Here is a 14,320-nt window from a genome sequence, read left to right as displayed (position 1 = left end):
CTAGCCAGCAGCCACCAACCTGAGGCCCCCTTTCCCTCATTGGATAACATTGGGCCTAACTACCTCTGCACCCGGCCGCCCCTGTGCTGCTGGAGGTGAACCAACTGTACTTACCTGACCCTGGGGGACCCCTGAGTCTATGCCCAGAACCCTAACTTCACCAGCCAAGTACTCACCTGGAAACCGATAACTCACTTACCTGCCATTGGATAACATTGACTGGCTTGACTCGAAAAATCTTCTAAGTGTGAAGTTTTGGAAACTAAAAATATTCATATAAAATCCGAAGTACTCACCTGTGATCAGGGGAGAAGCCAGTACTGTACCTTGTAGCCCAGTACTGAACCGCAAAAGTAATCCTTACCGGGTTTACTAGTAATCTGTATTTTCTCCATAGGAATCCATTGTCTGCTTTTCTATGAAATTTCTTCTGTCTACTTTTGAAAACTTGAAATATTCTGTAAAAATCATACGAAATACTGAAACGCAAATACTCACCTGTTTTAAGTTGAGACCCCAGTGCTGGCCCAGGAGCCCAGTACTGGATTACAAAAGTAACAAAATCATACTTTACCTGCAACCTGAATGTTCTCCCATTGAATAACATTGCCAGTTTTTCATTGACAAGTTTCTAAGTGTGAACTCTTAAAACAGCTTTATATTCCTGAAAAATCACTACCATAACTAAAACGATTTTACTAAATTGGTTTCAGCTTAGAGACCCCAGGACTGAACCTAGGATCCAGTCCTGGAACTACCAAAGTAATCTACAAAGTAATCAACTGTACATATGTGATGAAAACCCATTGAGCTCAATGCTATAGTGTGTCTAGAATTGTGTTGCCTACTGCAACCCCTGTATCTATTGTGTTCACAAAGTTGATTGCCTCTTTGCAAAGTAATTACATGAGAGTACTCATATCGAGAAAAGTTTATTTTTATACCTGTTTGTTGTAAAAATAAAAAAACTATATCTGTTGATATAAAAACAATTGGCCTGGAGTTCAGTCCATGAGTGTGTGAAACCTTTTGCTGACTGAGTGTTTACAACAAATGCTTTACACTGTCCTCTGGTGCTGCCTTACTGCTCGACCAAGCTACCACTTTTGAGAGCAAGGTCAGTCCTGACTTTAACCTCTGTTATACTTCTGGGGTTTGTGGACCCTATACACACTGTACCTTATTCTGGTGCAGTGTATATAGAGCCACTTTCTCACAATATGAAGGAGTCTGGTGCCAGCAGTAGTCATAGAGCGCCTGTGCTCAGAGATAATACAAATGAAAGTCTGGCGCAGTGAAACCGCCCATCTCATAGGGGAGAGTTAAGATTTCCCATTTAACCCTTGGCTTTTTTCAACCCCATGCAAGCGAGATTAATAAGGAGTGAAGTGTATCGAAGAAATGCATGTCAAATGCACAGGTACGTTCAAAAATAAATATAGAAAGCGCGGAAACACCATCTTCATCAATGCTATTCTGCCAGCGAAGGACAGCGGTAGTGCTATCCAGCAAGTTACTTGTCCTTCAAGGCGTGTGACTGCTCTACCAAAATTGTTTTGAACAACCACCTGCGGGTGCCTGTGGACCAAAATCCCCAAATACTTCACTGGTTCGTTATACCATTCCAGTGGATAATCTAGCTCCATCGGCGGTGTGCAATCTGTGAGGGGCAATATGAGTGCTTTGCCCAGTTTATCACAAGGCCAGAGTGCCATTCGAATCGTATATATTCCCGAATGAGCTGTGCTAAGTATGTTGCCGGCTCATGCACATATAACACCATGTCATCAGTGTACATGGAAACTGATAGAGGCCGCTGGTAAAAACGCAGCGCAGCCTGAGAATAGCCCTGTCGGAGAATACAGGCCAATGGTTCCAATACTAGTGCAAATAGCAAGGGTGACAGTGGGCACCCCTGCCACGTGCCCCGTTGTATCTGGAAGGGATCCAACATATGGCCAATAACTCTCACTCGTGCCACAGGGTCAGTATATAATAATTTAATCCAATTTGTAAAAATAAAAGGTACCTCAATGCGATGTAAAATCGCCAACATATACTTCCAGGAGATAGAATCAAATGCCTTGGCGGCAGCCAACAGTACTGCCACCTCTGGCTTAGAGGGCTCCAGCACATGCAACAAGGCAAACAACGTACACAAATTATGCGAAGTAGATCTGGTAGGGACGAATCCTGATTGATCAGGAAGGACCATAACCGGGAGAAGCAGTCGTAGCCTATTTGCTCACACCTTCGCCAGTATCTTAACATCAGTGTTTATCAATGACAGGGGCCTGTATGAATCACACCTGTCTGGTGCCTTGACAGGCTTCAGTAGGGCGACCACTAATGCTTCCCGCAGGGTGGGGGGAGACTCTTGGTGTCATATGCTTCCATGAACATTTCAAGAAGAATGGGGGCCAAGATATCAATGTTTTTTTTTGTTAAATTCAGCTGGTAGGCCGTCAGTGCCCGCCACCTTTCCATTTGGTAGTGCAAGTATAGCCTCTTGAACTTCCTCTAGGGTTAGCAGGTGCATTAAAAACTCTTGTTGATATCGCAAAAGCCACACCAGTGCTAAGTCATCTAGGTATTGTGCTATGTCTTCATCTGTCACTGTCTGCCGTTTTTTGTACATGGAGTGATAATATTTCGCAAATGTGTGGAGTGTACTGGGTGTATCCTAGTGCGTAGTGTCACCGTCTGTGATAGCCTTGACTATATAATTCCGTCCTCACGAGTCTGTTGTCCTGCTAGCTAGCGCTTTACCAGGCCTGCCCCCTTCGCCATAGTATCTATCTATGTGTCTACGCGACATATGGCCTATTTCTTGATCAGCCACCTCATTATATTCAGTGATCTTTGTTTTAATGCTCGCTAGTATAGCAGGATCTGCAGTGGTACTATATTTGCGTTCCAGCTCCCGCTCCAATCTGCTCATGGTGCCATGCAAGGACTTCAAAACTCCAGCCTGTAGTCCTATACATGCTCTCCGTATGGTCACTTTGAACGTCTCCCAGAGTGTCCCCACCCAAGAAACTGACCCAGTATTATGTGATAAATAATCTGTGATAGCTTCACGAATGCCTTCGCAAAAAACTTGGTTGAGTAAGGGGAGGAGTGGAGCACCCCCTGGGACTGTGGAGGGTTACGCGTCGGCAGGAGGACCGGGGAATGATCGGATAAGGTCTTAGGCAGGTGTCCGATACTGACAGTCCAGAAAGCCACATCATCAGTGACCAGCCAGTAGTCCATGCGAGACCATGGCTGGTGAACATAGGAATGACATGTGCCCTCTTATGAATTGGGATATCGAAGGTGCCAAATATCTGTTAGGCCTAGATTATGTATACCATTCAGTACTGATGAGGCTGCTTTTTTCAACGTGTGGTCTGCTGTTGACCAACGGTCGAGTTCAGGTTGTAACACATTGACGTTCCCCCCACATATAATGGTCGATGGAGGCAGTTTGTATATTTTACCCTTCAATGCCCTGTAAAGGGCAGGGTCATCAGTGTTTGTCTGTAAACGTCGACTATAAGCACTTTTGTACCACAAAGCATGCCCTGTACCAATACATAACACCCCAAAATATCCTCTTCTACATGTATGGAATCAAAGGAGAAGCCTTTTTTAAATCAATATCATGACTACTCTCGATTAAGAGGAGAAGGAAACAGCCAGTCTTACCTCCGCCCATCTAGATGCCACTGTCGAGATAGTATGTTTGGTGAGATGGGTTTCCTGCAATAGAGCAATTTGGACATTGTGACGGTCTAGGTAGGATAGCACCTGTCTAATTTGTTTGGGGTTATTAAGACCTCGGACATTCCAGGTCAACCACGAAATCCCTTTGGATTTAGCATCCGCCATTCCCTGTGGAGTACAATATAACAAAATGATGTCTCATGGACTGCATTGCAGTACATGCCCATATCTGTCGATGTTGTGTGTCCCATGCAATGTTAAAAACATATAAATCCCCAACGTCCCACCCCTCCCTCTCCAGCAACAGAACTGTGGCAAGAATCCCTCCCCAAGTAACCAAACAATATCCATGTAACCGCATATCGTAATACAGGACGTTCCACTTCGCAGGAGTCCTAATGAAAGAGTAAATCATGGTGGGGTACTTCCTGTCTGGGGGGGTCACCGGTAGCCTTTTGCCCCCCGTGTGGTATCGGGGGGGGGGGACAGGGTTGAGGGCAATATTAATAAACATTGCACCCACAGGTCTAAAAACACCTCATGAAAGTTCATAGATAAACATGTGCTACACCTGACAGCGTGTACACAAATACTGACAAGAACTAGCAGTTTCTCAGAGCACATTGTCTATATATAGAATACATTACAGTGTACATTACAATGCGGATGTTATAGCATAGTAACTGGAAACTTATAACACAGATAACGTTACAATAGTGATGAGTCTGTGTGCAGCGCATCCTGCATTTTACCCCTTATGTGCCACACCTTAACAATCTCACGTGCTCAGTCCTCGGCATCTGCTCCCGCTGTTCTCGTCGATTCCTGCCGTTCAATCTGGTGCACATATTGTAGGGCTTTTGTGGGCGATGTAAAAATTCGGGCTTTTCCTGCATGTTGGATGCACAGCTGCACAGGATTTAACATAATTTATGGAATCATGAGTGTTTGCATTTTCTTCTTCACAGCATGGAATTCACAACACGCCTGCTGCACAGCCACCGTGAAGTCGGGGAATAGCTCCACTTTCATCCCCTGTAAGGCAGTAATCCCTTTTACCCTGGCTAGGCTCAGGGCTGTATCGCGATCGCGATAATTCAAGAGTTGAGCTATGATGGGGTGTGGAGGGGCTCCTGGCACTGGTTTAGGCACTAGCAAGCGGTGGGCTCTCTCCACAATTAGCACACTTGAAAAATGTTCCGCTCCTAGCATATCTTTAAACAGGGTCTCAATGTATGACTCCATGGGGCCCGTGATGGCTGATTCCGGGATTCCAGTAATGCGCAGGTTGCTGGAGCATGAGGCACGAACTACCTCCACTTGATCTTCCATCGTCGCAACACGCTGCTCCGCCTACGCTATTCGCCATCCATGTTTATCAAGCATCGTCGCCATTCCGTCCATTCGCAGGTTGAGTTGGTCTATCTTAGCATCAATGGACGTAAGGCTCTGCTGCATTGTTAAGAACATGCGCTCCAGTTTGTTGCCGGCGCCCACCTCCAACTCTGGTTCAATGTGGGATGCAGCCGTAGCTTGGGATTTCGTCAGCCTCCGAGTTTCAAAGTTCAATTTCACCTGTTGTTTGTCCGGCCGGCCCAAGATGCGACCACCCCTGTGGGGCTGCTTACGGGGCGTCACCGCGTGTTCAATACTAAGGTTCCGGTCTCCAAGCAGTATATCTTGCTGATATGGTGCACACGTGTCAAATGGTATCGTGGCCCTGCGCTGTGTGCAAACCCTCGCAGATATAGCTCCTTACCCCACAGGCGAGCAGCTCTATAAGGGCTCAACGTGGGTCTCAGCTGCAGTAGTATAGTAGTTCACGCCACCTCGCACCACCAGGCTATATATATATATATAGGTACACGCGATGTGGAGTCTTAGACTGTCCAGGCGTTGTACATACTGCGAGTGATGTATGGAGACAGGCTGCATTCAGACATCAGCCCCTCAGGCGGACACGGCGATCGCACCACCACGCCATTCACCCAAAGCAAGATGGGCCCCAAGCTTCAATATTTTGAAATAATTGCTGGCCTTCGAGCAGTGTTCTGGGGGCGGGATATACAACTGAGGCTTTTCTTTACTCCAAGGCGCTCACGCAATGTCCGGTGCATCCTCCCAGTGAGTTAAGGGATGGAGCTCCTTCCGCAACTGCGGTTAAAGCACCCTCCCAGCACCATCGCATACTACTGGTGACGGGCCTTCCCTGCAACAGTCACGAAAGGAGGGACATTAGTGGGCCGTCTTGAGCAGAAGTCCAGTGCCCGGTAACAGTAAGCAGCAGGTCGCCGGGTGAACACTGTGCCGCGGCAGCGTGAGATGGGTGTCAGCACAGACAGGGTGCCGTGAGCCGCACAGCTGCGCTCCATACCTGTTGGTCGCCTTTGCAGTGCTCAGATTGCTCCAGGCCTCCCCCTGCGTTCAGCAACACTCCAAAGCTCCGCCAGGCAGTTTTGGCAGCGTCATAGGCGGGAACGGACGCAGTCCCGAGTCACTTCACCGCACAACGGGCTTCTGTCGGACCGGGGCTCCACGCGCCTCTGGCTGGTGTATGGGGAATGCAGGGGTTAGAGCAACGCATTCAAATCTCACCACCAGCCGTGTCAGGATAATTTGGGCTGCAATCGCCGAGTCCCGGCACTTCAAAGGATGGGGGCGGCAGTGCGTCAGTGGCCGTAGAAGCGGCGGTTAACATCCAGATCACCCCATGGCCGCCATTTTGTCCAGTGTAATCTTCTGCCGCTAGCTGCAATATGGAGCACAGGGCATTGTCACCAAGGCGATCAAAGTGCTTGTGGTAGGAAGAGGCTTTAGAATCTGTAAGTGTTTCCTGTGGATGGCGTAGATTTGACAGGATAATGTGCGGATTGTTCCCTTGACCAGCAGAGCAGCACTAAGGTGCAGCCATTTTGCTCTGGGCTCTCTAGCGCCCCCACCTCCCCAGTTATTTAAGTCTGATGATCACTTTCAGGTCCTGCAGCAAATATTGGGAGCCCACCTGCAGAAAGGAGCAGTGGATTTGGTCTCAGAGCAGAAAACTGGGCTAGGATACTACATATGAATAGGGTCTGTGTCTAACTCTAAACCTCAGGGTTTTTAACTTTTACATTGTCAAGGAAAAGTTGAAGCTGCTGTCCCTGACTCGGTGGTTTTGGCCCTTGAAGATGAAAACGGGATGGTGTTCCTTGACTTGCAGGGCATATACTTTTATATACCGATCTTGTGGCTTCACAGAATATTCCTGCAATTCATGGTAGGAGCCACCTGCTAACAATCACTGTATTCTGTGTGGACTAATATTGGCACCCCAGATGTTCACCAAGTTGATGGCTGTCTTTCACATCTGTGCAGTTTGAGGATGTCATTGTTTCCATACCTCAACGATTGGCTGCATGAGGTGAGCTCACTGCAGCTGGTTTCAGGCCACTTAAAGGCCACAGCATTCCGATTGTTCGACATGGGCTTGTCCATCAACTTGCACAAGTCTCACCAAGAGCCCTCTTTGTGCCTCCTGTTCATAGGGGCAGTATGGAATACTGCATCTTTGCGACCCTTCCTACGTTCTTAGAGGATCCCAGATGTTTGTGATTTGATTCTGATGTTTTGGGAGGGACCTTGTGCTCCAGTCCTAATGGTTCTTTGCCTAAGTACTGGCCTCCTGCATTCTACTGGTCATGTACCCACGCTGGCGCATGAGGACTTTCGTTGGTGCCTCCATCTGCAGTTCTAGTCTATCTGTTGGACATCTTCAGAATCTCCCGTAACATTGCTTGTTTCCATGGATGGTCAGTAGAGAAGAGCCTGATGCAAGGGATCTCAGTTTGCCCTTCTTCAGTAGTGGCCACGGTAGTTGAGGGCTCATCCACCCTTTGGGGTGTGGTGTGCATTTGGAAGAACTGGGAAGTAGGTTCCCTGGTGTCTTTGAGAGTTGATGTTGCACTTCATTCTGGGGAGCTTTAGGCAGTTTGTCTGATCCTGAAAGCGTTCCTGCCCTCCCTTTGCCCCTAATCTGTCCAGATCTTGACAAATGACGCAATGTGGCACATTGACAAGCAGGGGGTGTGGTGTCTGATTTTTTTCAAGAAGCCCTGTACCTCTAGGCCTTGGCTGGGGCTCAGGCATCACTTTACTGACCACGAAGATCTCCTCCACCTGGAAGTGGTTCATGAATTCTTGGCACTGTTGGGCTGCCCCCCCACTCACTGACTTGAACTCCCATCCATGTTGACTTTGTAATTAACGTTCCATCTGACAAAGACACTGGTATGGACCAAAGTGCAGAGACAACAAAATTTCCCCAAATTATACAAAACTGGGTGAAATAATGTTAACATTACTCAAATTGACGTAAATCATAACTGTACAAATACATTGGGGCAAGTTGTAATTGAAGCGAGTGTAACAATAAAACAAATCAAATCAGTATATTGGTTGCAAAAGGAAAATTGAATACATAAAATGCAAAATACATTAAGTAAATGGTGGCAATAACGTCAGGACAATGATAACTGCATAATAAGTCATTTTAAATTGTATACCTGAAATTGCCATTTTCCATATATTGTTAGTAAGTTATTATTGCACTGATGGACTACACCCGAAAACTATCCCTTTCATTCATTATTTATTAGATCTCAAAATATGGCCCATACCTGATCTACACCATGATCTGCAAAAAGTGCTAGTGCTAAAGTGCATATATAAAAACTTTTTTGGGCAATTTTGGTATTGATTGAAAAATTGCCTATGTACTAACCCCTACAAAAATCATAAAAGAATGTATGTGTTAGACAAATTATAAAATGTCCACCAAATCCAGCCTGATTTGGTGGTATGGGGTTAGAAAAGTTGGGAGGAGAGAGAGACTGTATGGAGGAGAGAAAATCTCAGTAACGGCAGTAAATGAATGATAATTCATCTGCGTATCAAAAAAATATATGGAATAAATATCTGATTGAAAAATATTTTTCATAATACAAAAGTGTGTGGGCAAAGATGACAAACGTATAAATATGTGCAAATATAAATGGCAAAAGGAAATTTGCATAAAGTGCAAAGCACAAGCTTTATCAGGGTATATTGAATCCCAGGTAATTCCAGAGACAGTTAATGAAACCGGAAATGCAAGTCAATAAATAGCATAAAACCAACAATTCACAAAACAAGGTTCCATAAATTCATGGCTCAACGCACATAAACCGGCCACAAAACCGACATAAAAACCATCATAGCTAAAAAGACCATAAAAACGCAATAAATATTCACTATAATAAAGTACCCTCATAAAATCAAATAATTCATATATATATACACATATATACACACATTTAAACAGTATACAGGTAAGCATATCCAAATTAAAAACATGCCCTATAGGTAGTGATGCAAATCTTCACAGATGTTAAGACCTCTCGGACTCTTGGTATCTAGTTCAATGATATACCTTGTTTACAATTGTCTGAGGGTCTTTTCCCTGTTGCCTCACCTTTTGGTCTGTGGTACACTGTCTATCACGAAATACTGCAGAACATTAAGATTGTTATTGTGTTCTGTTTTTACGTGTCTTGCAACAGGTTATGTGGGATCTGAATTGACTGTAGCCCTCAAATGCTGCAAAATTCGAGCATTAACTTGAAGCTTGGTGCTTCCTACATATCTGAGTCCGCAAATGCATTTTAAAACATAAACGGCATAGTCGGTTCTGCAAGTGAAATGTCCACTTATTTTAATTGGAACCTCAGAGAAAGCATTTGAATAACAGTTGGTATTAATGCCAAACTTGCATGCCCTGCATGTGCTGCATTTAAAAAAGCCTTTTTTGGATGATAGCCAATTGCTTTTGTTGTGAAGTTCTGGGCTAGTTTTAACAAGGTCACTCTGCATAGAGTGTGCCTTGCGATAAGTAAAATTGGGTCTGCTAGGTGATCTTCCCTGTAGAACAGCATCAGTGAGAACTATTGGCCATTGTGTATTAATGATGTAATTATATGTGTGTGTGTATACTCGAGATATATATATATATATATATATATATATATATATCTCTCTCTCAGCAAAATTGTTTCAATAAAGAAAGAAACACGCCGCACACTACTCCGTAGGTTAGATTCTTTGGTTTATTTTCTGTAGGATCCCCACCTACGCGTTTCGGACAACAATCTGTCCTTTTAGGGACAGATTGTTGTCCGAAACGCGTAGGTGGGGATCCTACAGAAAATAAACCAAAGAATCTAACCTACGGAGTAGTGTGCGGCGTGTTTCTTTCTTTATTGAAACAATTTTGCTGAGAGGTATCCTGCGAGGGCGTCCTGAACCTCGCCGCCGGCACCAGCTACAGAGCTCCTCTCACTATTGGGACATTTGTATATATATATATATGTATATATGTATATATGTATATATGTATATGTTTTTCACATATATGTGATGTGTTTCCCGGGTACTGCACATAGGCGGGAATATACATTTGCTTATGACTTTGATGAGAATACCCCTGGAAGAGAACTAGGATTACAGGTAAGTAACGTATGCTTCTTAACTCCATGTGGGGGACACGTAGTATTATGATTAAATATGTCACTGCATACAAAGTTGGATAATAGAACCCTTTGTGTGATTCGTGTGTGTCCCTTGTCCACAAAATGTACGTGACTGTAGACCCCATACCCACTATCCTCTTAACTAATCTTAGGTGACTTCAATATGTATTTTCTTCTTTCAAGGGTGAAACTATTGACCGGATTGAAAATAACATCTCAACCTCAACCAACTACGTGGAGAAGGCAAAAATGGAGTTGGAGTCAGCCATCGTGAACAAGTCCAAATCTAGAAAGGTGCGCTGGACCTCCTCCCAGAAGCTGTTTGACCAAACGAACTCCCCCTGCATACGGGAATACATTTTACCTATGCTGCACTCCCAAAGTGGCCCTTGGAACAAAAATTACATTTGAGATCATAACCGGAACGTAGACCTCATCCATCAGAAAATGTATCCGCTCAAGAACTCCTGAGAACAGGGACTAACACAAACTGTGTGCATCTGCATGCAGTGTCTGCATGGTTGGGCAAGTGTGCTTGTATATGTGTATGTGCACACCTGTATGTGTGCGAGTTCATGTGTGTATGTGTGTATGTGTGTTCACCTGTGTGTAAGTGCGCGATCACTGTGTGCTTGCCTCTGTGTATGTGGCAGGTGCATGCCCCAAATTTTGTTCAAACATGTGTCCTTGCCTCTGTGTATGCAGACAGCTGATTATGTAGACCAGAAACATACTGCATTTTTCATTTTATTTTCCCCTGGTCCGAAGATAAATATTTATTTTATTACTTTCAGTGCTTTCTACCTCTACACCTTCCCACTCTCTTCTGCCATTCAGACTTGACTCTACTGTACATCCAAAATCTGGAACACCTTTCACTTCAGCCCCAACTGCACTACAGCCTATGAATACCTTTCAAACCGAGATAATTGTTGCGAATCAAACTGCAACGTAAACTTCATCCATTAGACGATTTCTCAGCTCAGAAACTCTCCAGACCGTTGACCAACGTGTTCTATGTGTGTCTGCACAGTTTATGTATCTGTGTGCTCCTCGTGTATGTGTGCTCCTTTGTATGCTTGTGTTTGTGCATGCTCCTCTGTGTTTCTTTGTGTGCATTTGTGTGTATGCTCTGTATCCACTCTTTAGTGTGCGCCTGTTCCTCTGTGTGTCTACGCTCCTTTGTGTGTGTACTCACTATTGTGTGCGCTCCTCTGCCTGCATGTATGCTTGTGTGGATACACGCTCCTCTGTTTCCATTTCTGTGAGTGTGTGTACTCTCTCCAGGGTGTGCGCTCCAGTGTATGTGTATTCTCTCCTTTGTAGAAGGGAGTGCATTACTGTGTGTGTTTGAGCGCACGCATTTTTTTGGTATATGCATGGCTTTGTGTGTTTTTGTTTGTGCGTGTCTTTCATTGTGCATGTGTGCGCATGCCGTTGTCTGTGCAATTGCCCTGTGGGTGGTGTGTGCATAAGCCGCCTATGTGTTTTTGCATATGCCCTTGGTGTACTCATGCATGCGGACTTTCAATTGCGCTTCCCTTCATGTGTTTGTCCTTGCCTGTGGGTGTATACACACTTTGTGGTATGGACCTGCAAACAGACTAATATATGGATGAATGTATTGATTTGTTATTGGTGAGAAGTAGCACAAGATAAACAGTACTGTCTAGGGTCGGACATACGAGAATGCATCTCGCTTGCTAGTCACTGTAGTTAGCAAAAAGGGCTTTGTTCCTGCCCTTTGCTTACCATTTGTTGGCTTGCGTGGCACTCTTCTTTACAGCCTCCTAATTTGTCAAGGCAGGCCTAACATAATTTCTGTTCCTCTCTGTGGAGCAGGGACCAAGCACTGGTTGATTCAACTTAATTAGCGCCTTTCCCTTTCTCCTGATGTGATTGAGTTACTATATTGTTTGTTTAACTTTCAGTGTCCTGCAAACAGAAGGCATGTGACATGCAAAGACGTGCCCAACAGGACAAACTAAATTGCAAAGATTTTATTTTCTAGTTAGATTTTTTATTTTGACAAGTCTTCTTTTCTCACTTTGCACTCATATTTTCTTTTATTTTTGCTCATGGTGCTGTTCTCAAAAGATGAGGATTATCTTATTGCAAAGCGACATTGTTTATTTCTTATGTGTAATTTCTGAAATTATGCTTTAACACATAATCGTGCAGTACACACCCCCACCCAAGTCTGCCCCACTCAATCCAATACACCCCAATCCAATCCACTTTAATCCACTACGCACCAATCCTTCCAATCTCCCCCACCCCAGTTTGTCCCACTGTAATACAAAAACCTGCCCCACTCCAATCCAAAGCAATCTGCCTCAACCCAATCTTCCACACTCCAATCTGCTCTACTCCCGAACATTCTACGCCCTACTCCAAAACAATCTGCCTACTACAATCTGTCCCACATCAATTTAGTCCACCACACACTTCCCCAATCCAATGCGCCCCACTCAATCCAATCCATCCCACCCCACCCAATACAGTCAAATTTACCACTCCACTCTAATTCAGCCCACTCCAAATCACCCTACTCTAATCCAATCCACCCTTCTCAATTCCACTCCAATTCAGTCCACCCACTCCAATCCACATCACCCCACCCAATCCAACCCACTCTACCCCAATGCAATCAACCCCAATCTACTCCTATCCAGTCCACCCCACTACCTCAATCCACTCCAACCTATTCCACCCCACTGCACTCTACGACACGGCCACTGAACCACTGTATTCTGCTCCCCTCTAAAGCACTTTTCTCCAAGAAATCCAGTCTAAGAAACTCTACTCCCCTACCCATCCCCCATTCCACTCTAGGACACTCCACACCACTAGCGTTTAGCAATGCTGAACAGCAGCCAAACCGATGTACAACATTGCAAAAACACATTGCCAAGCCAATAGCTCCTGTATAAGCGAGACCAATTGCTTTGCCAATGCTTGTTTTCATTGAAAGGCTTTCGCCCTCCACATGTTGGTCCTCTCACCCTCTGCTGTCGTGTTCATTCTGTGCCCCTTCTGCATCAATCTTTCTTTCTCTGACATGCTAACCTTGTCTCTCCTTTCTTCTTCTCTTAGAAAAAAATAATGATTGGCATCTGCGTTGCTGTCCTGCTGCTGATCCTCATCATCATCATCGGAGTAGCTGTTGGCACGGGGTAGGGGACAGGTCCTCCCTCGCCAAGGGCACTGCCTCTTCCCTTACGGTAAGCAATGTTTCTTCAGCTGGGTTAGGCAATAGTGTTGTCTAGTTCTGAACTCGCATCCTTCTTTAACCCGTTGACCGCGGCGCGAATTCCGCTGCGGTGCGGGAGACTTAATCAGTGGGCAGGGTTCGGACGGCCCCCGGCCGTCCTCCGCACACTCCCACTGTGACATCGGACGGCGAACGGGTTAAGACGACACTTGTGGCGATAGGTGGGGGGGTTCCTGTCGCATATTTTATCCCCTAGTTGCTGTTCTTTTAAAGAGACCGCAGAAAGGGAGTGTGCAGGCCATTAGTCAAGATAGTTTTATTCAGGTTTAAAAGCAATAAAACAACAAATAAAATTGTTACAATGTACAGTTCATAGTTATTCATAGTCATAAAAAAACTAAATACTTTAAAAGAACAGCGACTGTTCCTGTTTAGACCATAAAAACTGCAGATTTGAAAACTTTCCCACAGCAAAGAAAATTGTATCTGAAGACCGCACCTGTAGATTTAAGAAAATAGCTTTAAAATTACGAAATTGCAGTGTTCATAGCAGGCCCGGTTCTAGCGGGTGGGCTGGGTGGGCCAGGCGCACCCAAACATGAGTCTTGGCCCTTGCAGTGAGGACATGAAGGCCAATAGAAAATGGGCGGTATAATTATAAGCATTCCTCCGAACGTTGTTTTTCTTCCTTTCTGAGAGATGCCTGATTGGGCCTCGGCTCTTTATCACATCTATCCCCAATCACCCAACTCCTTATAGAGAGGTGGGCTGTGTAATTCAGGTACAACAGGGGCATGTCGAAGGGGACACATTCTTTATTTGGTACCGAGTGACTTATACCTACCGTCCTGCTGTG

At 45.1% G+C, this 14,320-nt stretch overlaps 1 protein-coding gene across 1 annotated transcript in view; it reads left to right on the top strand.

The window, feature by feature from the left end:
• Positions 1-14,320, top strand: part of LOC147703688 (syntaxin-4-like) — a 288,867-nt gene that overhangs the window by 198,233 nt on the left and 76,314 nt on the right. Inside the window, exons 9-10 of the mRNA XM_086932046.1 lie at positions 10,434-10,544; positions 13,347-13,474. Coding sequence (XP_086788172.1) covers positions 10,434-10,544; positions 13,347-13,430 — 195 coding nt within the window. The 3' untranslated portion in view covers positions 13,431-13,474. The remainder of the gene's footprint in view (positions 1-10,433; positions 10,545-13,346; positions 13,475-14,320) is intronic.

Source organism: Lissotriton vulgaris, chromosome 7 (assembly GCF_964263255.1).
Source record: "Lissotriton vulgaris chromosome 7, aLisVul1.2, whole genome shotgun sequence".
Lineage (NCBI taxonomy): Eukaryota > Metazoa > Chordata > Amphibia > Caudata > Salamandridae > Lissotriton > Lissotriton vulgaris.
This window is presented reverse-complemented; position numbering and strand designations above follow the sequence as displayed.